Consider the following 27,042-nt stretch of genomic DNA (forward strand, 5'->3'; position numbering starts at 1 on the left):
CCATTTACATTTTCAAAAACTAAACGGGGTTTATACTGCAAAGTCCTCCTCCACCCATCTTCTTGCCACCCAATTCATCCTCTCAGAGGCAACCGATGTTATTCATTTAAAAAATGTATCTTTCAGGCTTCCCTGGTGGCACAGTGGTTGAGAATCCGCCTGCCGATGCAGGGGATACAGGTTCGTGCCCCGGTCCGAGAAGATCCCCCATGCCGCGGAGCAGCTAGGCCCGTGAGCCATGGCCGCTGAGCCTGCGCGTCCGGAGCCTGTGCTCCGCAACGGGAGAGGCCACAACAGTGAGAGGCCCGCGTACCGCAAAAAAAAAAAAAAAAAAGTATCTTTCCAGGAATATTTCATACAAATGTATGTAATTACATATTCTAGCCCTCTTTTTTTCCCACCCAAATTGTAGCATACCATATAGTGTTCTAAATTGTGTTTATATAATTTACCTTTGAGATCTTTCTTTTCAGTACATAAAGAGCTTTACTTGGCTGAATAGTATTCCTTTGTATAAATGCAACTATTTAAGCAGAACACTGTTTCCAATCATTTGTTATTATAAATAATGCTGTAACCTATAACCTTGTATTCCATTAATTTTGCCAAATCATTTACAAGATAAATTCCTATTAGTAGCATTGCTAGGTCCAAAGAAAATTTTAATTTCGATAGACACAATGACTTTGTTTTTATTTTTATTAAAGTTACAGAAGCACATTGATTTAAGAAGCAAATAATTCTACAAAGCTTCTACCAAGAATTCTACAAAGCCAAAAACCTAAATGGACATCATTCTCAGAGGCACTTCTTTTAGCCTTCTTTTTTCTTTCTTTCTTTCTTCTTCTTTTCCCCACCATTACCCATGACTTTAAGTGACATGCTGCTTCGTGAATTTTCAGTTTTAGTGTTATCCACTGTCTCTCCACTATGGAGAATGAGGATTTAGCTTTCTTTCCTACCCTGTCTTCATTGGACACTGGTATTCAGCCTGCTGCACATCTTTTCCAAGGGGTCTCCCTAAAGCAAGTTTTTAAGGGCTCTCAGGCAGCACGCCACGGCGAGCTTCCCAGAATCTCACATTGGTTGCGACGCTCCGCACCACGTGAAGCCACAGGCCCCCGGAAGCAAGCCCGGCCGGGGGCGTTCCCTCTCCACGCTCCACCCCCTACGCCTTTCAAGCGTTCCGGCTTCTTAGGCTAGGCCGGAAAAGAGGCGGAACTCCGAGATCCGGGGGTGGTTTCCCCACGGATCGAAGAGCGGAGTGCACCGAGTGCCGCGGGAGCGGCACCCTGGTCCCCTGCTCCCGCGACATGGCCTTCAACTTTGGGGCTCCCTCAGGCACCTCTGGTACCGCTGCAGCCACCGCGGCCCCCGCGGGTGAGTGAGTCCCCCGGGCCTTCTCCCGGGGAGGAGGGAAGGCCTTTGGTCCAGCCCTTCGGTCCGAGACTCTTCGGCTTGGGGATCCTGGGGTCTCCTGCCCGCGCGGAGACTTTAGGGGCTTCGGAAAAGGGCGGGCGGCAGCAGAGCGGGCGGAGGCGGCTCCTGAGGAGGCCGCGGGGAGAATGGAGGCCCAACCTGGAGCTCGCGCGCTGCGGTTGGGTCCCCGCAGGGCCCTCTCCTCCTAGGGTTCGTTTCCCGCCGCCCGGGAGTTGGACTCGGAGAGACCGGAGGCGGCTCCTCTCACCCTTTGCCGGAGACCCATCCTTCCCTCCCCAACCCTACTCACCCCTCCCCACCTCAGCGTCCGGGACGGGCGCGAACGCTCGCTTGGTTCCCGCTGCTGGGCTCGGCGAGGACAGGGCTGGGGAGCCTTGGGCGCTGCTCTGCAGCTCCCTCGGCCCTGGCCCCTTCGGTTCTTGCTGCGGGACTACACGTTCCTGCTCCTCCTTCCCGTCCCCGCCTCCTCGGCTTTCTTAACTCGTGGAGCAAAGTCAGGGTTTGCCTTTGTTCACTTCTTTGAAACCTCCTGCAAACTCTTCCTTACCTTGCTTTCTTTTCTTTTTCTTCTCTCTTCTTCCCCCCTCCCCCTTTTAAAATTCTGTTTGTTTCTTTGCCTACACGCCTATCAGGATTTGGTGGGCTTGAGACTGCCAACTCCACCGCCAGTGGGTTTAATTTTGGGGGTTTCGGATTAACTGCTAATCCTGCAGTGAACTTTAATATTGGGAATTTCGGTGTTTCTACTACCTCGGCGACTCCGTTCAATTTTGGTAACAGTCTGGCAAGTGCAGGTAGATATGCGGGTCGTCTGTGTAACGAATGTTGGGAGCTGGAGTCCAAGAATATTTTGTGGTTCCAGAGTTTGGGAAAGAACAGCGACTTGTCTAACAAGGAAAGGAAATTCATTTCCTAATGTCGAATCAAAAACATTTGTACCAAGTTTTGACTCTCTTAAAAGATTTGGTTTGGGAAGTCTTGCAAGTTATAAAGTTCCTGTGTTAAATTTGCATTTAATTGAACAGAATATACCTTCCAAGTGATAAGTATCTGGAATGGATTTTTATTTTGAGTAGAATATGGCTTCCAAATTATTAGATATGTCTTTCGAAGTATAAGCTCAACAGTCAGGCCCATTTTCCTGGAATTCTTGGACTCCTGCAGTCAATTTTTTCCATTTTTCCTGCATCTTTCATTGGAATTTCATTTGATTGTCCTTGTGTTTCCTGAGAGAAACAAGTCTTATACGAACAGCAGCAACCTGTCTTGTTTTTTAACCTGTACAATAATAATAATGTGTTTCTTTGGCCAACTGAGCAGATTAGGATACATTTCTATAAGATAACGCAATTATAGAAAGAATCCCCAGTTCTTTACTGGATTTTTTGAGAAATGATCAGAGAGAGCAATTTAATTTATTGTCAGATAGCATTAGCTTCTAAAAGATAGGCTAGATGTCTCTGTACTCAAAAAGGTAATTATGAAGATTCTGGTATCTATATGGATTGTTTGAAGCTCGTTGGAAATTCTGCAAAACACAAACTAATGTGTGTGTGTGTGTGTGTGTGTGTGTATATATATATAAATTTAAAATAGGCCTATATGTACCTTGCATACAGTGACCCTATAGAAAAGCCTTGTTCCTCAGCTGCTCGTATATGAATTTATTATTCATATTCTCTTACATATGCCACTTATGCCCATGCCAATTATATGCATTTGGTAAACATGATTTATTCCCTACGACATATTTGGGAAGTCTGGCATTTTGTGCAGTTACTTGTTACTGCAGTATGAATATGACCTTGGCAATCTGATTCGAAAACGTTTTGAAGAATACTTGAAATTCCAAAGATTAAACAATCCATTATCACTAAGGTATATTTAAAGTGATCACATATCACTGTTGTTTGGTATGTTTACTTTTCCCTGTTTGCTTAAAATTGGCACTGGGTAAAACAGAAACATTATTTTAAAGTTTGTGTTTCCGAACAAACCCACCCAGCTCATAATTCAACAGTAATAAATAAACCTGTTGGTATTTGCTTGATTTCATGTTCATTTGGAGTTATCACTGTGAAGTTTTGAGTTGTGACAATATAACTATTTTAACTACTTTTATGTATGTTTATGTATGTTGATCAACTTTGGCAAAAGGCTGATTGAAATTCTCGTTTACTTTTTTATTTTATATCCTTGCGGATCCATTTTTACTAATAAACATGTTCATATTATGGAGCATGTTAATATACCAATGTCTTTATTGTATAGCCAATTCAGAATATATCTTAGTTTTTCTGTGAAAATTAGAAGTAATGAAAAAGATTAGGAACAATGTTCAGTACTTTAGGTGATTTTTATCAAAATGTTTACAGTTTGCAGTACTGCAATAGAACCTACAAGTAAATAGAGTATTTGGTTGTGCCTGCATGCAGCATGTAGTCTATTCTTGAGTAATTTTCCAAGTCAGAGTCATATGATGACTGTCAGTGGGTTGGGTTTTTTTCCTTCTTATATCTTTTATGTTACAATATTGATGAATCTCTGTCTCTTATGCCAGAAATATATGAGACTAAAAGTTAGAATCCCAGAGAGTCTGCAGCATATCTCAGCACTAATGGTTCAAACATTTGTCTTAAAAGTCTTTTTTGACACCACATTGGTAATCAGGTAAAGACTGACAGTAAGGGGAAAAAAGCCATTGTGTATTGGCCAGACTTCCATTCCATTCATATGTCAGCTTCGATATGGTGAAGATTAATTTTGTCTCTAGATTTATCTAAAAGTGAAATTTGTGTATCTGTCAGTGTTGTGGCGCAGAGCCCTGTGATAGTTCTGCTCTCCTTGCCGGCCACTGCTGCCTTGTGATTTTTTTCCCCCTTATGTCTTCAAGAAACACATTCTTGTTTGCATACCAGTATAAGAGTCAGTATATTGGTATGTTTCATTTGAAAAGTTGCTCAGTCTTGATGGAGACCAAGTAGAAATATAAGCTAAAGTAGAGTATAAATTAAATCACTGGAGCCAGGGTTGCAAACTGGCAGCACAGTCTGCCAGTATGATCTGTTTGTCACTGTTTTAAAAATATTTGAATTAGTTGCAAAAAAATCAATTGACTTCAGGTTTAAAATTGTGTAAATTTCACACAGAAAATCTAGATTTTCTATTTCTCGGGAAAAATGGGAATGTATAACACTACTAAACTACTGCTACTAAATTCTAAATTCTAAGGCCCGCGCACTACTAAATTCTCCTGCAGCAGTAATTTGCTGGAATTTAGGAACTACTGCCATTAAAAAAAAACTTCACACTGATCCGTTCTGGCAGTCAATAAACACCGTCTATTTCATTCATGAATGTTATCAGCCTGTATCTTGTAGGCATTTGAATTTGCAACCCCTGCTGTAAAAATACACAGTCATTTTAGCGTTAACACTATGGCAATAGGCTTATTAACATGTTTACTCAGCTGTAGCTTAATCACCTCTTTAGTTGAAAGGTATATATTGCATTGTGGCATTTCTACTTTAAATACTTGGTGGCTCATTTCTTGCAACATACTGACTTCTTGATTAGTAGTATAGTTTTTTTAAAATTGACATTAAAGTAGAGAAAGGAAAAGTTAGACCAATATATTTTGTCTTTATATGGAGCAATTGCTTATTATGTAATTTGAAAAGGAGATTACCTCATATGTATACAAAAGATTCTTCCTTGCTATTTTATTTATCCTTTTTTAATTAGGTGGGTTTAGTGGATTTGGGACACCATCTACAACAGCAGGTTCTGCATTCAGCTTTTCTGCTCCAGCTAACACGGGCACTACCGGTAAGAGGACATCGTTGTTTTGTTTTGTTTTTTTTATTTTATTTTTTATTTGGCTGTGTTGGGTCCTCGTTGCTGCGTGCAGCCTTTCTCTGGTTGTGGCGAGCTGGGGCTACTCTTCGTTGCCGTGCGCGGGCTTCTCATCGCGGTGGCTTCTCTTGTTGCAGAGCACAGGCTCTAGAGCGCGGGCTCAATAGTTGTGGCTCGCGGGCTCTAGAGCGCAGGCTCAGTAGTTGTGGCTCACGGGCCCAGCCACTCCGCAGCATGTGGGATCTTCCCAGACTAGGGCTCGAACCTGTGTCCCCTGCATTGGCAGGTGGATTCTTAACCACTGCGCCACAAGGGAAGCCCAAGAGGACATCTTATATCATTTGTAGAAGCAAATGAACTACGAGTCAGCTTTTTTATGCCTTAAACAATTTAAATTTTTCATTCAAAGGACTCTTTGGTGGTGCTCAGAACAAAGGTTTTGGATTTGGCACTGGCTTTGGCACAACAGCTGGAACTAGTACTGGTTTAGGTACTGGTTTGGGAACTGGACTTGGATTTGGAGGATTTCATACACAGCAGCAGCAGCAGCAACAAACTAGTAAGTATAAGAGGTTTTCATTTTCAGATATAAAACCATAACAATGTAGGCAACATTGTTGAGTGCACTGTTCAAAACACTTTTGTGGATATCTTTTTTTTTTTTTTGGAGGAATTATAAAGTATTCCAAAAGCTACTTCTTGTGTTTATATATGATGATAGCACCTGGGAAAGAGACAGGTTGGCATGATTCTGATTATAAGGCCTCTTGTGTTTAGTATCATTCCTTTAAAATTTTTGTTGTTGTTGAGAAAAATAACACAAATATAGAAAGCGGCACAAAAGTACAGCTTCGTGAATTGTATATAAGATGAACGCCATTGTAACCACTGCCCATGTCAGGAGGTAGACCCTGGCTAGCCACTTCAGAAGCCCTCCACGTTTCCCTCCTAGTCACTTCCCCATCAGAGGAAATATAGTTTTGCCTTTTGTGTTGATCACTTCCTTACTTTTCTTTATGGTTTTGTCTTGTATTGTTTAGTTTCATTTGTCTTAAATCTCTGTAAGTTCCCCTTTTAGCTCTTTCTTTTTTATTTATTTTTCAATTTGTTGAAGAAATCAGATCATTTGTCCTGTAGAGGTTGTCAGTCAGAACTTTACTGATTGCATTCCTATTGTATAGTTAGCATATCCCTTTGTATAGTTAGCATATCCCTTTGTCCTCTGTATTTCTTGTAAATTGGGTTGAATCTAGGGGCTTATTTATGTTGATAGTTCAGTTTTTTGTTTGTTTGCAAGACTACTTTATAGGTAGTGTTGTATTTTTATCAAGAGGCATATAATGTCTGATTCTCTCTATTTTTTGTGATGTTAGCAGCAGCCATTGGTGATCATTACCTAGATCCATTAATTCATTAGGGGTTGTAAAATGGTATTATTCCAACCGTCTGATTCCTTTGTCATTTATTTGTTGAAATACTTCTATAAAGAGAAACTTTACCTCATCCACTATTTGGTTGATTCTTTCCCTTTATTCTTAGCTTTCAAAATAAAGAGTTGGTTCCCTGTCATTCTCCAGAGGTAACCAATTTTTTTTTTATGTCAGGAATTCAAGTGTTTAAATTATTTGATATTTTTCAGTCCATTGCAGTTTTCCATATTGATGTTTAAATTGTTCCATCTTTGGCCAGTGTAAGCCTCTTTAGGTTGGTTCCCAGGTCCTTTCAGACAAATGTAGAATTAGTCTTTGATAGCTTCCTTACTAGCTGGTCTGGCAGTATGTTCCAGGGTTATCTTGTATGGATTAGTTTATTTAATTATCACAAGAACTCTATGAAATAGAACTCTTGTTACCTCCATTTTATAGGTGAAGAGAGGTAACTGAGAAAATTGTGACATTTCCATATATCTTCCAAGATGTAGTATAGGAACATAAATTCAAGTTCCTCGACTTCCTTTGTAATGCTTCTTTTGCTTTTCCATGGTTTGCTACCTCTTAAAATCACTTTTGTTTCATTTTTCTTAGGTAAGTTGATTGATTGGCTGAAATTCACCCTACTCAGTCATTGAAGATTAGTAACATATTAAACATGAATTTCAAGAATTATCTAACCAATAGGATGAAGATAATAGAATTATTCTTTCTGGTATTACAATTATATCTTTCTTACTGTCCTCCTGCAACAATACAAAGTTTGATGGAAATCCAAGTAGTTAAGGAGAAGAAAGGAAAAGTGAAGTTTTTTCTTTGTTTCTTGACATAAAGTCTCTTCAACTATAAGTTATTATAGTTGTGCTTACTCTTGTTAGGAAAAACGGGAATTTGAATCTGGTGCTGTTCATTTTCAGAATGAAAGGGCTCATTCTGCTGAGTGTATGTTTTATGTCAGGCACTGGGTATATAAGGTATAGGTACTGGGTATATAAGGTATATGTACTAGGTATATAAGGTATATGTACTGGGTATATAAGGTTGCTCATAGTCTATAAGGAGATAGAATAACAAACATCCAATTAGATAGAATAATAAACATTCAATTATAAAAAATATATATGTGTGAAAGCACTAAAATAGACCCATACAAGGTGCTTTGGAATGTAGAGAAAGAATTGAATCTTAAGGGAATTAGCCAGTTGGATAAAGTCAGAAAAGGGTATTCCAGGCAGAGGGAATAACAGTGACAAAGGCACGAATGCATGGCATGGCATGATGAATTTGGGACCTGCTGTTGAAAGGAGTTTGAGTTTAATCTGCAAAGATTGTGGAGCTTTTGCCTCATTTTTAAAAACTCCTGCTTATATGAGGTGCTTGCTGTCTGGTTACACCATCTCTGATATGTCTAATCTCTGTTATCTGCTGATTTCCTGGACAGTACCTTTTGTTCATTGAACACTTTGGCAGCTGGCTCTGAGTCCTGCTTTTCTTTCCAACTTGTACTATCAATCTGGGTTATTTTAGCATTCACATGGCTATGTACTCAGACGGCCATACCATCTACCTTTTATTCCAAAGACCTTCTCCATTTCACTTTAGCCACAATTCTTACCTTGGACTTTGGCAACATCTGAAACTGTTCTAATTCCATAATCAATCAATAATCTAATTCCAATCATCAATAATAATCCATAATCAAACATCCCACAACCTATTGCTCTTTTAGCCTGCCTTTTCAACTACTTCCAACATAGCTGTTCTTAGACCTCATTAGGATCTTAGAGCACTGACACTTTCTGCTCTTCCATCAGCTCCTTCCTGTCTCACTGTCCTTTCTAATTAGCTTAGAGCCCTTGTCCTTCCATTTCAGTCACTCTTGCCAGTATGGTAAACTTCCTTATCCTTGTATCATGTGTGCTGGAAAAAACAACCCCAAGCCTCTGTAAGCCCAACTGTCTGTCTAGATACTGCTTGAGAAAATCATACAGTACAGAAGATTGAATCTCTAAATTCTTTTTTTTTTTTTTTTTTTTTCACGATACGCGGGCCTCTCACTGTTGCGGCCTCTCCCGTTGTGGAGCACAGGCTCCAGACGCGCAGGCTCAGTGGCCGTGGCTCACGGGCCCAGCCGCTCCGCGGCATGTGGGATCTTCCCAGACGGGGCACGAACCCGTGTCCCCTGCATCGGCAGGCGGACTCTCAACCACTGCGCCACCAGGGAAGTCCTGAATCTCTAAATTCTTAATCACCAACTCAAGTTGGGGCTCAACATTGCCTGGTAATCCTGTTAAGTTTTTATTTTCAAATTTTTCTCCCACTTTCTGTAAGTTATTTTAAACCTTTATTCTCTTCAAATCTCAAAGTTCTCTGTTCTCACTTTTAGTAGATGGCCTTGACCTCTGCTTCAAAGAGAGAATAGAATCCCTTATTGTAATTCCTTCAGTTGCCCACTACCGAATCTTATTTATCTACCTACCGCTGTAACCCATCCTTTTCTCTTTTCGCCTGTGCTCTGGATCTCATATCCTCCCACCTTCTGGGGCTCCTTGTGCTGTTGATTATTTTTCCCAGCAGACCCCAACCCCATTCCACCTCTCGCCCCGCACCAAAAACAAAGTCTTCAGCTTCTCTATCCAAGGATTATTCTCATTCACATTTAAACGTCTGAAGTTTCTTTTTTCTTAAAACAGAAACAAAAAATAAAACTACTTTAATTTCACATCTCACTTCAGTTATCTCTTGCTATCACTCTCTTCTCCCCTTCATAAACTACTTGAAATAGATATAGAAGAATGGGATCCCCTGCTGCTGTCTTCTGTTACCTCTTAGCCCACACTAATCTGTTTTCTACTTTCTTTACCCAGTCAAATAGTTATGGTCATTAATCATCTCACATCCAATGAACATCTACTGTTCTTTAATTGTGAAAAATTCTAACACAAAAATAGTAAAATAACCCCATGTTGTACCAAATAGATTCAACAAAAGTCAGAACTTGCCACATTTGTTTTATCTATATCCTCCTTCCTCTCCCCCTCCTTTTTTTTCTGAATTGCTGAAGTGTCAGTACTTTAAAGCAAATCCCAAACATGTTATTTCACCCTTACCTTACTGCTTTTCTGTGCTTCTCTCTTTAAAAACATGGAGTCATTCCAACTCACAATTACTAATTCCTTGGTATCATCCTTAATCAGATTTCCCCGTATGTCTCAGTAAAGTTTTCTTCACTTGGTTTATTTGAATCATGATCTAAACAAGGTCCACACGTTATGTCTCTTAAGCTTCTTTTTAGTATAGAGAATTCCCTGCTTGGGTTTTTTTTACCCCACTCATGAATTGTTACAGAAACTGGACCAGTTGTCCTGTGAAATATCCCCCAATCTAGATTTGTTTCCTTGTAGAATCATTTGACTCTATGCCCCATATTTCTGGTAAATGAAGTTAGCTTTAGGTACTTTATTAGGTTTAAGTTTGACTTTTTGGCATGAATACTTTGCGGGTGGTGCTGTGTGCTTCCTATTGTATCATGTTATGAGGCCATCTCTTTTAGAGATGCAAAGATTGATCAGTGGGTTCAGGTGGTGAGAGCCAGTCTGTCTTGTAAAGTTCCCCATCAGTCTTTAACCTAATGCTTTCATTCATTGACGGTCATTGCGTCAATCAGTTATTTTACTAGGAGTTGCAAAATTAGGAGTTAGTGATTTTCTGATTCTGCTCTCTCTTCCACACTGAAAGTCTTCTGTAAAAGGAGTTTTTCTTCATCCCCCCCAAGACTGCTTGGTCACCCTGAAATGAAATCTGTATAGGAAAGGCAGGATAAATTCTTTCTTTTTAACTAACAGTTTTTGTAAGAAGTTGTTGGTGGCCTGATTATTTCCAGTGGTGTCCAAGGTGTTGAGATTTTTCTGAATTTTTGATTTTTACTTTTAAAAATGATCATTTTGAATGCATGAGATTTAATAAATTGAATGTGTTTGAGTTGGATGCATTCATTATTCTTTTTGATGCTCAAATTGTCACATTTTGGGCCAGTGTGAGCCCTCAACTTCAATCGTAGTCTGGTCTTTTTTTTCTCTTACCCTATTGTTTAGACTCCGTATTCCTTTTGCCAGCTCATCTTCCCCTCCTCTTTGACACAGAGGTTTTGCACATGCTGTTCTTCTTGGACACTACCCCACGGCCTGGCTGACTACTTCCTTTAGACCTTAGCTGAAGTTCTTATGGGACAGCCTTCTCTTAACCTTCCTGCCCCAAGCTGGATTAGCTTCCTCATTTAGGACTCTCAGAGCCTGTACTTCGAGGCACTTATCACAACTGTTAATATTTGTTTGATATGCTCAGTTTGTTTAAAGAACCAGTCTTGTTTACCACCATATCCTTAGTGTTTGCCTCTATGTCTGACATTTAAGGGGTACTCAGTAAATATTTGTTGAATGAATGCATGGTGAATGAATGAATGAAAATATGCATGTATGTATATATGTATGATATGTAAAACCAGGAGAGACTGTATTGTCAGGAAATCTAAGGGAGAAGAGTTTTTCAAGAAGGATGTGTATTCAGTGAAAGTTGAAGATTTTCTTTGAGGACTGAAGGAATGAATAATCAACAACATGAGGGCCTGAGAAGGTAGAAAGGTGTGAGAAATCTAATATGCTAAGGCTTTAAAAGCGTCTGTTGGATTTTGTTATTTGCGTTTCTCAAATGTCAGCTAGTGAGCTCTGAGTAGACTAGAGTGGTTGGAATCTAGTGTGAAGTGTAAATTAGTATAGATGATAGTTTTGTTAATCTTATTTAAAAGTTGAGGAAGATAAAACCTAGGAATTTCTTGTCGGAAGCTACAAAGTGAGCATGTAGCAAATCAGGATTCAAGTCTTCTGGCTTCTAATCCACTTCTTTACCATTTTCATAAATGCCCATTTGAGAATTAATAATACTCACGTTGAGGGTAATAGCAGCCCCTCTCTAGCCCTGTAGAAGCCGCATTGGCCTTGTGGTACTTGCAATCTTTAAAGCTGAAAGAAAACTTAAATATCATCTAATATAGTGGTCCTAAAACTCAGGTCATTTTGGTATTCATGATTTTTCTTTTATCTACATGCCATTTGTATTATTAGAGAATTTTCTTTAAATCAATTTACTTTTAAACATTAAATGTTTATTTTGAAAGGAAAATCCAAACTATTGCTATAAATGGAAAACCAGTATCACTTGCTATAGCTATTGTTTCTTTCTAAAGAAACAATAATTGAACTTAAGTCCACAGAAAATATAATAGTGTTAATAAATTCTAGCTAGATACCTTTGCTTTAAGCTCCTAGTCTTAGATTTGTTCTCCCCCAAGTGATGACACGAGGCATTAAAGGCATACTAGCACCAAACTGAGACTTTAAAAATATATATAATCAGATAATTAAATGAGAAGTTTTTGTCATATGATTTAGTCCATCTGGTGACTCAACTGTTGCTTGACAAAATAATTTCATGTACCAAGGTTATTTACTTATCTAGCACTTTGGAAATACTGATCTGATCTAACAACTCAGCCCTTCTTTTATTGGAGAAATTTTAACACAATAAGTAACTTGTCCAAAGTTACACAGCCAACTAAAGCTTTAGCTTAGGATTTGCCCATTTGTTGTTGTTTTTTTTTTTTTTTTACTATATATTTCTTTGCACTAAGAGAAGGAAATTGTTTATTAAGCTGATATTGACATAACATTGGTATAATGATTCTTTTTGCTTATTTTGTATCCTCCAATTTGTATATATTACACAAATATAACAGTAGTAAAGGTTGTTTAAAAAAATAATTCTGCAACTTCACAGACTTTACCCTTTTTTTGGTGTGGGTCTAATATTAATATCATGGATCTAAATTGTTTAATGGAATTAATTGTATTAAGATGATATCAGAAATGCAAGTTTAACATTATAAGGGTGGTTCTGGCGTATTACTTTCCTATTATTGCCATAACAAAGCGTCACAAACTTAGTCACTTAAAACATATTACCTTACAGTTCTGGAATCAGAAATCCAGAACTAAATTTCACTGAGCTAAAATCAAGGTGTTGATAGGACTGCGTTACTTCTGGAGGCTGTGGGGAGAATCCATCCCCTTGCCTTGTCCAGCTTCTAGAGTCTCCATTTCTTAGCTTATAGCTCCTTCCTCCATCTTCAAAGCCAGCAGCATAGCATCCTCAAATCTCACTTCGATTCTGACATCCCTCTTCCCTTTTTTTTTTTTTTTTTTTTTTGTCGATACATGGGCCTCTCACTGTTGTGGCCTCTCCCGTTGCGGAGCACAGACTCCGGACGCGCAGGCTCAGCGGCCATGGCTCACGGGCCCAGCCGCTCTGCGGCATGTGGGATCTTCCCGGACCGGGGCACGAACCCATGTCCCCTGCATCGGCAGGCGGACTCTCAACCACTGCACCACCAGGCAAGCCCCTCCCTCTTCCCTTTTAAAGAGCCCTTATATTATGTTGAACCCACTCTGATAATCCAGGATAATCTCAGTTTAGTTGATTTAATCACATCTGCAAAGTCCCTTTTGCTATACAAGGTAACATATTTACAGGTTCTGGGGATTAGGATGTGGATCTCTTGGGGCAGGGGATATTATTCTGCTTATCATATCTAGGACCTGAATTGATTGATTCTTTTTTTGAAAAACTAACTTTGGGGTACATTTTTAGCATTAGGTGGTCTCTTCAGCCAGCCTACACAAGCTCCTGCCCAGTCCAACCAACTGATAAATACTGCAAGTGCTCTTTCTGCTCCAACACTACTGGGAGATGAGAGAGATGCTATTTTGGCAAAATGGAATCAACTACAGGCCTTTTGGGGAACAGGAAAAGGATATTTCAACAGTAACATTCCACCTGTGGAATTCACACAAGAAAACCCATTTTGCCGTTTTAAGGTATTAATACTGCTTTTGATCTTCACTTGAAGAGTGTATGAGGAAATGTGATATTTGGATTAAAATAATACTAAGAAAACATTTGCTTGGTTTTTTAGTACTCCTTGAACATGGTACAATAACACTTTCGTTTTAAAAGTACAGAAACTATAAAATTGAAGTGATTTCTTACATATGTGTGATTGAGATGACTAGAATATGACTGAAGGAAGATGTGACTAGAATGTAATTTATAGCAGGAAAAAATGTTAACACATTTAACATTAACCAGAAATCGTCTGCTTGGCACCTATAAAGGGGAGACCCAAAACTAGAATTTAGTGGTTTTCATCTAATATTGTCCTGGAAAGTACAATAACCAGCATATCAGAGTAACTCTTCTGCTTGGCATGTATACTGTTGTCACTATTATAGCTGACTGCCAAAGCCAGTACTACAGCAGCATAGTATGTTTTCTTTGCTCTGATTCCATGCCTACCAAAAAACTTTCTCATTTGAATTTAGCTTCTCAGAGATTCTGCTTATCAGCCAGTGAGATTTAGGTCAATTTGGTGATGTATTTTTCATAAAAAATTAACGCATTTCAATCCAGTTTGTACGTCAGCCTCTTTTAAGTTTTGTTGGCCTATGTCAGTCTCTTAAACTTAATTAGTGTGTACATAGGCTGGAGTTGCAAGGCTGAGGATCAGATCCTTGAACATGGTTAAACAACAGAAAGTGACCAACCCATCTTGTTAGGGAATATCTCTTTATCTCATCACTCTACAAAAAGAAAGTGTACCCTTTGAGTGTATACAGTTAAAATTTTAATGCTTTTGTGTAGTGACTAAGAGGTATATAGTAGGCGTAGGTTGAATATAACAATTTAATTTTTTTCTTTTTTCATTGATATATTAACATACATATGGTAAAATGCATAATGAACTAATACAGAGTGAATTTAAATTCTTTTTAAAAAATTGCATTATAAGTGGTGACAAAAAAGAAAAAAGGCTTCTATCTAAAAGAGTAATTCTTTAGAAAGGTATAGTTTGTCATTTAATGTATGTAAAAAACTAACCTGTTTCATAAAGTTTTATATTACATGAAACCATAAAATAATGTAGACATTGTTTATAGCATTTATAAGTTGACAGTGTTATTATGGTACTTTAAAAGTATTTATTTGGTAAACATTTCTTTATATATCTTTATATAAACTTCGCTTAAGATTCCATGAGTCAAATATATAATCAAGTAAATTACATTTTGGTCCATGACTTCTGCAGTCATTTTTATGGCATTCAGAGTTGTTTCCACAGTGTTCGGAAACACCCAACAATGATGGATATCAAAGTTTTTCAGAGGAGAAAGCTATTTAGTTACTCTGGAAGAGGAAATTTTAATTTCTCTCTCTAAGTTTATGCTATTCTTGGGTTAGAAAGTTTCTCTTTATAATTGTGTGACCTCCTAGGGCACAGAGTTGTGGAAAGAATCATTACATATTCCCTTCATTACCAGACATTAAGCTGTTTTAGCAGATGTTAAGCTGTTAATATTAAACACGTGATTTGAGATCTGTACATGTTTTTGATATTGTTTGTTTTGTCATTCCACAGGCAGTAGGTTATAGTTGTATGCCCAATAATAAAGATGAAGATGGGCTAGTGGTTTTAGTTTTCAACAAAAAAGAAACAGATGTTCGAAGCCAGCAACAGCAATTGGTAGAATCATTGCATAAAGTTTTGGGAGGAAACCAGACCCTTACTGTAAATGTAGAGGGTATTAAAACATTGCCAGATGATCAGTAAGTATACATTAAATATACTATATATTTCTGTGTGCCTTGGTCCAAAGAGAGTAATCAACAGTGTTTTTGTTGCTAAAGCACAAATTAAATCTCAAAGCAGAATATTTCTCAGCTAGTGATTCTTCGGTATTTATAGAAGCATTTGTTTAAAAGCTTTTTTCTTAATCTTGGGTTTCTTGTTAGATGCTAATAATTTCTTAGATTTCTCATTCAGAAACAGGAGGAAACTTAATTATGTCTGTGTGCAAATTAGGGGCCACAAAGACATTGGAATGTTTTAACTGATTACTGTACATGTTCATTCATGGATAAATATGATTAACTTCCCTTGTCCTATGTATAATTATCATGCTTAGTGGCAAGACATTTGCTTTAGGATATCTTGGGTTAGAAGAATTATTGTTATCAGTGAGATATAATAACTGAAATCAGATTTTACTTTTTGGACTAAATTGCAATGAAGCAACCCATAAACTTCAACAGAATCTCCAAAGTACTTCTCAATTCTGGGGAAAAAAAAAAAAACATTTACATAGGACTTTGCAGCTAAGCATACCTTTTATAGATAATATCTTACTTACCTACCTCATTTTAACTTTATTTAGCACCCTTTAATTTGGAAGGGTGCTTCTGAATTCAGCTAGCACCCTTCTAAAATCACATGCTGCATTGATATTTGTGGCTGTGAGTTAATGTGCTCCATATTTTATAACTTGGTTATCTTTCCCCCAGGACAGAAGTTGTCATTTATGTTGTTGAGCGTTCTCCAAATGGTACTTCAAGAAGAGTTCCAGCTACAACATTATATGCCCATTTTGAACAAACCAATATAAAAACACAGTTGCAGCAACTTGGTGTAACCCTTTCTATGACTAGAACAGAACTTTCTCCTGCACAGATCAAACAGCTTTTACAGAATCCTCCTGCTGGTATGTTTCCAGAGTCATGGAGTTGAGGAAATGAAAAATTTAGAAATACACGCTTCCTCTATTTTGGGAGGTGTTGCTTGGTTATTAATATTAATAACACCAGTGTCAGCTTATTGTGTCTGCTTATTTGGGACATAGTTTTGAATGTTTTTATTGTATTCATTCATTTAGTTTTTTCTATTATATAGCTAATATGTTTGTTAGAAATTTGGGCAATGATGAACTAAAGAAAAATAGTCCATACTCCATCTACCCAAAGACAATGTAATCTTAGTATTTTATTTTTGTCTAGCTTATCTTATTTTAACTAAGTATTCAAGTAAAACCTGAATGTGTTCTCACCATAAAAGTTTCTAGATTGACTGTGTGATAGATCTTCACCTCTCTTCCATAGAAGTAATTATTATCAATAATTTATTGAACTTTATTAATCCTTTATCTGTAATTTTAATGTAAGCATATGTATACTAAGTCCTTGAAAAAAGTATTCTGCACTATAGCCTTTTTACTTATAGTATTTCTTAGTATTTTCCGTGTCAGTACATAAAGATAAATCTTATTCTTTTTAAAAGCTGTGGAATACTGTGGATGCACCTTACTGAATTTAACCTCTAGGTTGTTTCTACCTTTTACTGTTATAAACTATGCAACAATTAACATCCTTGTAAATACGTCTTAGAACACATAGGCGTGTATTTTTTTAGAGTAATCTCTGGTACTGAAATTTTTGAGTCAAGATTATGTATACAGTCAGCCCTCTGTATCTGGGAGTTCCACATCTGCAGGTTCTGCATTTGCACATTCAACTAACCACAGCTCCAAAATAGAAGAAAAAAAGATTGTAGGAAGTTCCAAAAAACAAAATTTGAATTGCTGCGCCATGGCAGCTATTTACAAAGCATTTATATTGTATTAGGTATAAGTAACCTACAGATGATTTAAAGTGTATGGTAGGATGGCTGTAGATTATTTGCAAATACTACTCTATTTTTTTACAAGGGACTTGAGCATCCCCAAGGAGTGGGGTGGGCCTGAACCCTATCCTCTGGATGCCAGAGGCATGACTGTACTTAACATATTGTTAGAACTGCCAAATGGCTCTCCAGGGGAAGTTCTACCATTTACATTCATAACAGGAATTTTAAATTTTTTTAATTTAAATTTTTAATTTTTAAATTTTAAATTTTTCTAATGTTTTCTCATTCTGCTCTATTTTTGCCAACAATGGAGATTATCAGTCTTTAATTTTGCCATTCTGATGGCAAAAAATGAATCCTTATTTTCATTTGCATTTCCCTGATTACTACTAAAGTTGACCAGCTTTTTGTATGTTTATTAGTCCCGTGTTTATAATTTTTGTGAATTACCTATTCATGTCATTTGCCCATTTTCTATTAAACTTTTTGTCTTTCTGATTTAGAGGAGCTCTTTCTATATTCCGGAGGTTAATCTATTACCCTATAGGTTATAGATACTTGCTTTCAAGTCACTTTTTTTTTTTTTAGCTTTATCCTACAATTTTTTGTTGTTGTGGTCATATTTTTGGGGTTTTTTTTTTTGTGGTACGTGGGCCTCTCACTACTGTGGCCTCTCCCGTTGCGGAGCACAGGCTCCGGACACGCAGGCTCAGCGGCCATGGCTCATGGGCCCAGCCGCTTTGCGGCATGTGGGATCTTCCCGGACTGGGGCACGAACCCGTGTCCCCCGCATCGGCAGGCGGACTCCCAACCACTGTGCCACCAGGGAAGCCCTTGTGGTCATATTTGACAATCATTTTTCATTGCAGCTTCTAGGTTTTGTGTCTTTCTTTAGCAGGGCTTTTCCCATACAAATATAAAAATGGAAAATAGTTCCTTTTAGAAAAAGTATTTCTTCTTTGTGGTAGGTGTTGATCCAATTATCTGGGAACAAGCCAAGGTGGATAACCCTGATTCTGAAAAGTAAGTGTATCTTCATCTTGCTTTCATATAAGAACTAATATATACTACCAAGGAAGCAAACAAATGCAAGCTGTTAACTATAATTCTTACATTCGAGGTGAGTTTATTTTTCTTTTCATTGCTTTTTAAAGAATGTTGATTATGGTAAAGCAGCACAGTGTGGTGAAAACATTAAAATCTGAGTACTAGTGCCCTAATTATATATTTGCATTTAATAATACAGTTTTTGACCAAACTGCATTTCCTCATTTGTAAAATGAGGTTAGATGAAATCTCTGTGGTGTAACATTATTGATTTCATAGTCATAGATCTGCCTTTGTACCCTAGAAATATAGTGAAATTACATGAGTGTTATTATGAAAACCTTACCGTGTATTTTGTAATAATAGGTTTAGGTCTGAAAATTGACCACTTGTATTTCTTCAGGTTAATTCCTGTACCAATGGTGGGTTTCAAAGAACTTCTTCGAAGACTGAAGGTTCAAGATCAGATGACTAAGCAGCATCAGACCAGATTAGATGTAAGAATCTAGCTTCATTCTCTGGCCCTAGGAGTAGTATAAGGGTTACAGACCTTTATTTTTACCATGTGTTTTAGTTACTGTTCTGTCTTAGGGGAAATAATATAGTATATACTGCAAATTAACAATTATACTTTTATATAGTTTCTTTATTATGGAGCCTCCAAAAACATGTAAATCTGATTTGATATATTTTAACAATGAATTTAGAATTGTCGGCTTTTTTTATATAATATAAATTTATTTATTTATGTATTTATTTTTGGCTGCATTGGGTCTTGGTTGCTGTGTGTGGGCTTTCTCTAGTTGCGGCAAGTGGGGCTACTCTTCTTTGCGGTGCACGGTTTTCTCATTGTGGTGGCTTCTCTTGTTGCGGAGCACAGGCTCTAGGTGCACGGGCTTCAGTAGTTGTGGCTCGCGGGCTCTAGAACGCAGGCTCAGTAGCTGTGGCGCATGGACTTAGTTGCTCTATGGCATGTGGTATCTTCCCGGACCAGGGCTCGAATCTGTGTCCCCTGCATTGGCAGGCGGATTCTTAACCACTGCGCCACCAAGGAAGTTCCAGAATTGTTGGCTTTAACAGATTAATTAGACTGTTATTTTCAATTCCAACCAGAGAATGCATATTATTTTATTAAACACTTTTGAAAATGAAGGCTACAATTATGATTATGTTGTCATAGTGTATTATAATTTGTAGGTTAATGAAGCAAATTTAAATTATTGAATGCTTAAATCTACTTAATATTTTATGAAGTAGACTTTTGTAATCAAATGCCTAAAGGTGCTTAGACATCACCTCCATGTTCTCTTATATGGAATTCCTAATTAGATATTCATTTGGACTCTGTTTGAGTAATGAAAAGCTTACTGTTTTATGAAGCAACCCATTTCATTGTCAGCTCTAATTGATACAAGTTCTCTTTCTTACATTGACCCAGAATCTGCCTTGCTATAATTTACACCCGTTTTCTCTGGCATGTTTTGTAGGTAATCACTATGTTCCTATGATAGCCGTACAGATATTTGAACTTCATAATCATTCTTCCTTTTTAGTATTATTTTCTCTGGCTAAAAATTCCAGCATAGTTTTTTAATGTGACATGATACCCAGGCCTTATTATCTTAGGCTGGATACACTGAATTTATTGGCATCACTTTTAAAATGAGTTGTCCATAGTACTATAAATGGGGTGTGACCAAAGTTCTTCAAAGTAAAGCCAAAGAAGCTATTATTTCTCTATATTTTTATCAGCCTTGCTAGAGGTTTGTCAATTTTACTGATCTTTTCAAAGAAGAAGTTCTTGGTTTCGTTGATTTTTTTCTTCTTCTGATTTTCTGTTTACAGTTTCATAAATTTTTGCTCTTAACCATTTCCTTTATTCTGTTTGCTTTGGGTTTTTCTCTTCCTTTTCTAGGTTCTTAAGGTAGCAGCTTAGGTTATTGAGACTTCTAATAAAGGCATTTGGTGCTGTTAATTGCCTTCTAAGCGCTGCTTTACCTGAATCCCCCAAATTTTGATAATGTTCTATTTGTCATCTTTGATTCATTAAAAATATTTACTAATTTCCCATGAGGGTTCTATTTGACTATTGGATTTTTTTGACTAATGGATTTTTTTATTAGTTTCTGCTTTATAACAAAGTGAATCAGTTATACATATAAATCTGTTCCCATATCCCTTCCCTCTTGCGTCTCCCTCCCTCCCACCCTCCCTATCCCACCCCTCCAGGCAGTCACAAAGCACCGAGCTGATCTCCCTGTGCTATGCGGCTGCTTCCCACTATCTATCTACCTTACGTTTGGTAGTGTATATATGTCCATGCCTCTCTCTCGCTTTGTCACAGCTTACCCTTCCCCCTCCCCATATCCTCAAGTCCATTCTCAAGCATGTCTGTGTCTTTATTCCTGTTTTACCCCTAGGTTCTTCATGACATTTTTTTTTCTTAAATTCCATATATATGTGTTAGCATACGGTATTTGTCTTTCTCTTTCTGACTTACTTCGCTCTGTATGACAGACTCTAGGTCTATCCACCTCATTACAAATAGCTCAGTTTCGTTTCTTTTTATGGCTGAGTAATATTCCATTGTATATATGTGCCACATCTTCTTTATCCATTCATCCGATGATGGACACTTAGGTTGTTTCCAGCTCCGGGCTATTGTGAATAGAGCTGCAATGAACATTTTGGTACATGTCTCTTTTTGAATTATGGTTTTCTCAGGGTATATGCCTAGTAGTGGGATTGCTGGGTCATATGGTAGTTCTATTTGTAGTTTTTTAAGGAACCTCCATACTCTTCTCCATAGTGGCTGTACCAATTCACATTCCCACCAGCAGTGCAAGAGTGTTCCCTTTTCTCCACACCCTCTCCAGCATTTATTGTTTCTAGATTTTTTGATGATGGCCATTCTGACTGGTGTGAGATGATATCTCATTGTAGTTTTGATTTGCATTTCTCTAATGATTAATGATGTTGAGCATTCTTTCATGTGTTTGTTGGCAGTCTGTATATCTTCTTTGGAGAAATGTCTATTTAGGTCTTCTGCCCATTTTTGGATGGGGTTGTTTGTTTTTTTGCTATTGAGCTGCATGAGCTGTTTATAAATTTTTGAGATTATTCCTTTGTCAGTTGCTTCATTTGCAAATCTTTTCTCCCATTCTGAGGGTTGTCTTTTGGTCTTGTTTATGGTTTCCTTTGCTGTGCAAAACCTTTGAAGTTTCATTAGGTGCCATTTCTTTATTTTAGTTTTTATTTCCATTTCTCTAGGAGGTGGGTCCAAAAGGATCTTGCTGTGATTTATGTCATAGAGTGTTCTACCTATGTTTTCCTCTAAGAGTTTGATAGTTTCTGGCCTTACATTTAGGTCTTTAATCCATTTTGAGCTTATTTTTGTGTATGGTGTTAGGGAGTGATCTAATCTCATACTTTTACATGTCCCTGTCCAGTTTTCCCAGCACCACTTATTGAAGAGGCTGTCCTTTCTCCACTGTACATTCCTGCCTCCTTTATCAAAGATAAGGTCACCATATGTGCGTGGGTTTATCTCTGGGCTTTCTATCCTGTTCCATTGACCTATCTTTCTGTTTTTGTGCCAGTATCACACTGTCTTGATTACTGTAGCTTTGTAGTATAGTCTGAAGTCAGGGAGCCTGATTCCTCCAGCTCCGTTTTTCGTTCTCAAGATTGCTTTGGCTATTCGGGGTCTTTTGTTTCTCCAAACAAATTTTGAAATTTTTTGTCCTACTTCTGTGAAAAATGCCAGTGGTAGTTTGATAGGGATTGCATTGAATCTGTAGATTGCTTTGGGTAGTAGAGTCATTTTCACAATATTGATTCTTCCAATCCAAGAATATGGTATATCTCTCCATCTATTTGTATCATCTTTAATTTCTTTCATCGGTGTCTTATAATTTTCTGCATACAGGTCTTTTGTCTCTTTAGGTAGGTTTATTCCTAGATATTTTATTCTTTTTGTTGAAATGGTAAATGGGAGTGTTTTCTTGATTTCACTTTCAGATTTTTCATCATTAGTGTACAGGAATGCCAGAGATTTCTGTGCATTAATTTTGTATCCTGCTACTTTACCAAATTCATTGATTAGCTCTAGTAGTTTTCTGGTAGCATCTTTAGGATTCTCTATGTATAGTATCATGTCATCTGCAAACAGTGACAGCTTTACTTCTTCTTTTCTGATTTGGATTCCTTTTATTCCCTTTTCTTCTCTGATTGCTGTGGCTAAAACTTCCAAAACTATGTTGAATAAGAGTGGTGAGAGTAGGCAGCCTTGTCTTCTTCCTGATCTTAGTGGAAATGGTTTCAGTTTTTCACCATCGAGGACGATGTTGGCTGTGGGTTTGTCATATATGGCCTTTATTATGTTGAGGAAAGTTCCCTCTATGCCTACTTTCTGCAGGGTTTTTATCCTAAATGGGTGTTGAATTTCGTCGAAAGCTTTCTCTGCATCTATTGAGATGATCATATGGTTTTTCTCCTTCAATTTGTTAATATGGTGTATCACGTTGATTGATTTGCATATATTGAAGAATCCTTGCATTCCTGGAATAAACCCCACTTGATCATGGTGTATGATCCTTTTAATGTGCTGTTGGATTCTGTTTGCTAGTATTTTGTTGAGGATTTTTGCATCTATGTTCATCAGTGATATTAGCCTGCAGTTTTCTTTCTTTGTGACATCCTTCTCTGGTTTTGGTATCAGGGTGATGGTGGCCTCGTAGAATGAGTTTGGGAGTGTTCCTCCCTCTGCTATATTTTGGAAGAGTTTGAGAAGGATAGGTGTTAGCTCTTCTCTAAATGTTTGATAGAATTCGCCTGTGAAGCCATCTGGTCCTGGGCTTTTGTTTGTTGGAAGATCTTTAATCACACTTTCAATTTCAATGCTTGTGATTGTCCTGTTCATATTTTCTGTTTCTTCCTGATTCTTTCTGATTCAGTCTTGGAAGGTTGTGCATTTCTAAGAATTTGTCCATTTCTTCCAGGTTGTCCATTTTATTGGCACAGAGTCGCTTGTAGTAATCTCTCATGAACCTTTGTATTTCTGCAGTGTCAGTTGTTACTTCTCCTTTTTCATTTCTAATTCTATTGATCTGAGTCTTCTCCCTTTTTTTCTTGATGAGTCTGGCTAATGGTTTATCAATTTTGTTTATCTTCTCAAAGAACCAGCTTTTAGTTTTATTGATCTTTGCTATTGTTTCCTTCATTTGTTTTTCATTTATTTCTGATCTGATCTTTATGATTTCTTTCCTTCTGCTAACTTTGGGGTGTTTTTGTTCTTCTTTCTCTAATTGCTTTAGGTGCAAGGTTAGGTTGTTTATTCGAGATGTTTCCTGTTTCTTAAGGTGGGATTGTATTGCTATAAACTTCCCTCTTAGGACTGCTTTTGCTGCATGCCATAGGTTTTGGGTCGTCGTTTCTCCATTGTCATTTGTTTCTAGGTATTTTTTGATTTCCTCTTTGATTTGTTCAGTGATCACTTCGTTATTAAGTAGTGTATTGTTTAGCCTCCAAGTGTTAGTATTTTTTACAGATCTTTTCCTGTAATTGATATCTATTCTCATAGCGTTGTGGTCGGAAAAGATACTTGATACAATTTCATTTTTCTTAAATTTACCAAGGCTTGATTTGTGACCCAAGATATGATCTATCCTGGGGAATGTTCCATGAGCACTTGAGAAAAATGTATATTCTGTTGTTTTTGGATGGAATGTCCTAGAAATATCAATTAAGTCCATCTTGTTTAATGTATCATTTAAAGCTTGTGTTTCCTTATTTATTTTCATTTTGGATGATCTGTCCATTGGTGAAAGTGGGGTGTTAAAGTTCCCTACTATGAATGTGTTGCTGTCAATTTCCCCTTTTATGGCTGTTAGTATTTGCCTTATGTATTGAGGTTGAGTGCATAAATATTTACAATTGTTATATCTTCTTCTTGGATCGATCCCTTGATCATTATGTAGTGTCCTTCTTTGTCTCTTCTAATAGTGTTTATTTTAAAGTCTATTTTGTCTGGTATGAGAATTGCTACTCCAGCTTTCTTTTGATTTCTATTTGCATGGAATATCTTTTTCCATCCCCTTACTTTCAATCTGTATGTGTCTCTAGGTCTGAAGTGGGTCTCTTGGAGACAGCATATATATGGGTCTTGTTTTTGTATCCATTCAGCCAATCTGTGTCTTTTGATGGGAGCATTTAGTCCATTTACATTTAAGGTAATTATCGATATGTATGTTCCTATTCCCATTTTCTTAATTGTTTTGGGTTTGTTATTGTAGGTCTTTTCCTTCTCTAGTGTTTCTTGCCTAGAGAAGTTCCTTTAGCATTTGTTGTAAAGCTGATTTGGTGGTGCTGAACTCTCTCAGCTTTTGCTTTTCTGTAAATGTTTTAATTTCTCCATCAAATCTGAATGAGATCCTTGCTGGGCAGAGTAATCTTGGTTGCAGGTTTTTCTCCTTCATCACTTTAGATATGTCCTGCCACTCCCTTCTGGCTTTTAGAATTTCTGCTGAGAGATCAGCTGTTAACCTGAGGGGATTTCCTTGTGTGTTATTTTTTGTTTTTCCCTTGCTGCTTTTAATATGTTTTATTTGTGTTTAATATTTGACAGTTTGATTAATATGTGTCTTGGCGTATTTCTCTTTGGATTTATTCTGTATGGGACTCTCTGTGCCTCCTGGACTTGATTAACTATTTCCTTTCCCATATTAGGGAAGTTTTCAACTATAATCTCTTCAAATATTTTCTCAGTCCCTTTCTTTTTCTCTTCTTCTTCTGGAACCCCTATAATTCGAATGTTGGTGCATTTAATGTTGTCCCAGAGGTCTCTGAGACTGTCCTCAGTTCTTTTCATTCTTTTTTCTTTATTCTGCTCTGCAGTAGTTATTTCCACTATTTTATCTTCCATGTCACTTATCCGTTCTTCTGCCTCAGTTATTCTGCTATTGATCCCATCTAGAGTATTTTTCATTTCATTTATTGTGTTTTTAATCGTTGCTTGATTCTTCTTTAGTTCTTCTAGGTCCTTGTTAACTGTTTCTTGCATCTTGTCTATTCTGTTTCCAAGATTTTGGATCATCTTTACTATCATTATTCTGAATTCTTTTTCAGGTAGACTGCCTATTTCCTCTTCATTTGTTAGGTCTGGTGGGTTTTTATCTTGCTCCTGCACCTGCTGTGTGTTTTTCTGTCTTCTCATTTTGCTTATCTTACTGTGTTTGGGGTCTCCTTTTTGCAGGCTGCAGGTTCATAGTTCCTGTTGTTTTTGGTGTCTGTCCCCAGTGGCTAAGGTTGTTTCAGTGGGTTGTGTAGGCTTCCTGTTGGAGGGGACTGGTGCCTGTGTTCTGGTGGATGAGGCTCGATCTTGTCTTTCTGGTGGACAGGTCCACGTCTGGTGGTGTGTTTTGGGGTGCCTGTGGCCTTATTATGTTTTTAGGCAGCCTCTGTGCTAATGGGCGGGGTTGTGTTCCTGCCTTGCTAGTTGCTTGGCATAGGGTGTCCAGCACTGTAGCTTGCTGGTCGTTGAGTGAAGCTGGGTGCTGGTGTTGAGATGGAGATCTCTGGGAGATTTTCGGCGTTTGATATTATGTGGAGCTGGGAGGTCTCTTGTGGACCAGTGTCCTGAAGTTGGCTCTCCCACCTCAGAGGCACAGCACTGACTCCTGGCTGCAGCACCAAGAGCCTTTCATACACCCGGCTCAGAATAAAAGGGAGAAAAAGTAGAAAGGAAGAATTAGTAGAAGAAGAAGAAAGAAAGAAAGAAAGGGAGGAAGGAAGGAAGAAAGAAAGAAAGGAGGGAGGGAGGAGGGAAGATAGGAAAAAGAGAAAGAGAGAAGATAAAATAGAATAAAGTATGATAATAGCGTTATTAAAATAAATAATAATTATTAAAAAATTGAAAAATAGAAAAAAAACGGACGGATAGAACCCTGGGACAAATGGTGGAAGCAAAACTATATAGACAAAATCTCACCCAGAAGCGTACACATACACATTCACAAAAAGAGGAAAAGGGGAAAAAATCGTAAATCTTGCTCTCAAAGTCCACCTCCTCAATTTGGGATGATTCGTCATCTATTCATGTATTCCACAGATGCAGGGTACGTCAAGTTGATTGTGGAGATTTAATCTGCTTCTGAGGCTGCTGGGAGAGATTTCCCTTTCTCTTCTTTATTCTCACAGCTCCCGGGTCTCAGCTTTGGATTTGGCCCGCCTCTGCGTGTAGGTCGCCGGAGGGCGTCTGTTCTTTGCTCAGACAGGACGGGGTTTAAGGAGCAGCTGCTTCGGGGACTCTGGCTCACTCAGGCCGGGGGGAGGGAGGGGTACGGAGTGCGGGGCGAGCCTGCAGCGGCAGAGGCCAGCGTGACGTTGCACCAGCCCGAGGCGTGCCGTGCACCCTCCCAGGGAAGCCGTCCCTGGATCCTGGGACCCCGGCAGTGGCGGGCTGCACAGGCTCCCCGGAAAGGGGGCGTGGACAGTGACCTGTGCTCGCACACAGGCCTCTTGGCGGCAGCAGCAGCAGCCCCAGCGTCCAACGCCTGCCTCTGGGGTCCGCGCTGATAGCTGTGGCTCGCTCCCGTCTCTGGAGCTCCTTTAAGCGGTGCTCTTAATCCCCTCTCCTCGCACACCAGGAAATAAAGAGGCAAGAAAAAGTCTCTTGCCTCTTCGGCAGGTCCAGACTTTTTCCCGGAC

The 27,042-nt window shown here is 38.3% G+C and overlaps 1 protein-coding gene across 3 annotated transcripts in view; it reads left to right on the forward strand.

The window, feature by feature from the left end:
- Positions 1-1,313: 1,313 nt before the first annotated feature.
- The window catches only part of NUP54 (nucleoporin 54), a gene marked incomplete at its 5' end in the record, with an annotated part of 38,044 nt that continues 12,315 nt past the window's right edge, over positions 1,314-27,042 (forward strand). Inside the window, 9 exons of one of the 3 annotated variants that reach the window (XM_079709434.1) lie at positions 1,314-1,380; positions 2,073-2,234; positions 5,185-5,268; positions 5,705-5,854; positions 13,428-13,654; positions 15,253-15,440; positions 16,176-16,372; positions 18,258-18,312; positions 18,740-18,833. In XM_079709434.1, the coding sequence (XP_079565560.1) occupies positions 1,314-1,380; positions 2,073-2,234; positions 5,185-5,268; positions 5,705-5,854; positions 13,428-13,654; positions 15,253-15,440; positions 16,176-16,372; positions 18,258-18,312; positions 18,740-18,833 (1,224 nt within the window). The remainder of the gene's footprint in view (positions 1,381-2,072; positions 2,235-5,184; positions 5,269-5,704; positions 5,855-13,427; positions 13,655-15,252; positions 15,441-16,175; positions 16,373-18,257; positions 18,313-18,739; positions 18,834-27,042) is intronic. The other 2 variants (XM_079709435.1, XM_079709436.1) reach the window with 2 other exon arrangements.

Source organism: Hyperoodon ampullatus (genome assembly GCF_949752795.1).
Source record: "Hyperoodon ampullatus genome assembly, chromosome: 1".
NCBI classification, from domain to species: domain Eukaryota; kingdom Metazoa; phylum Chordata; class Mammalia; order Artiodactyla; family Ziphiidae; genus Hyperoodon; species Hyperoodon ampullatus.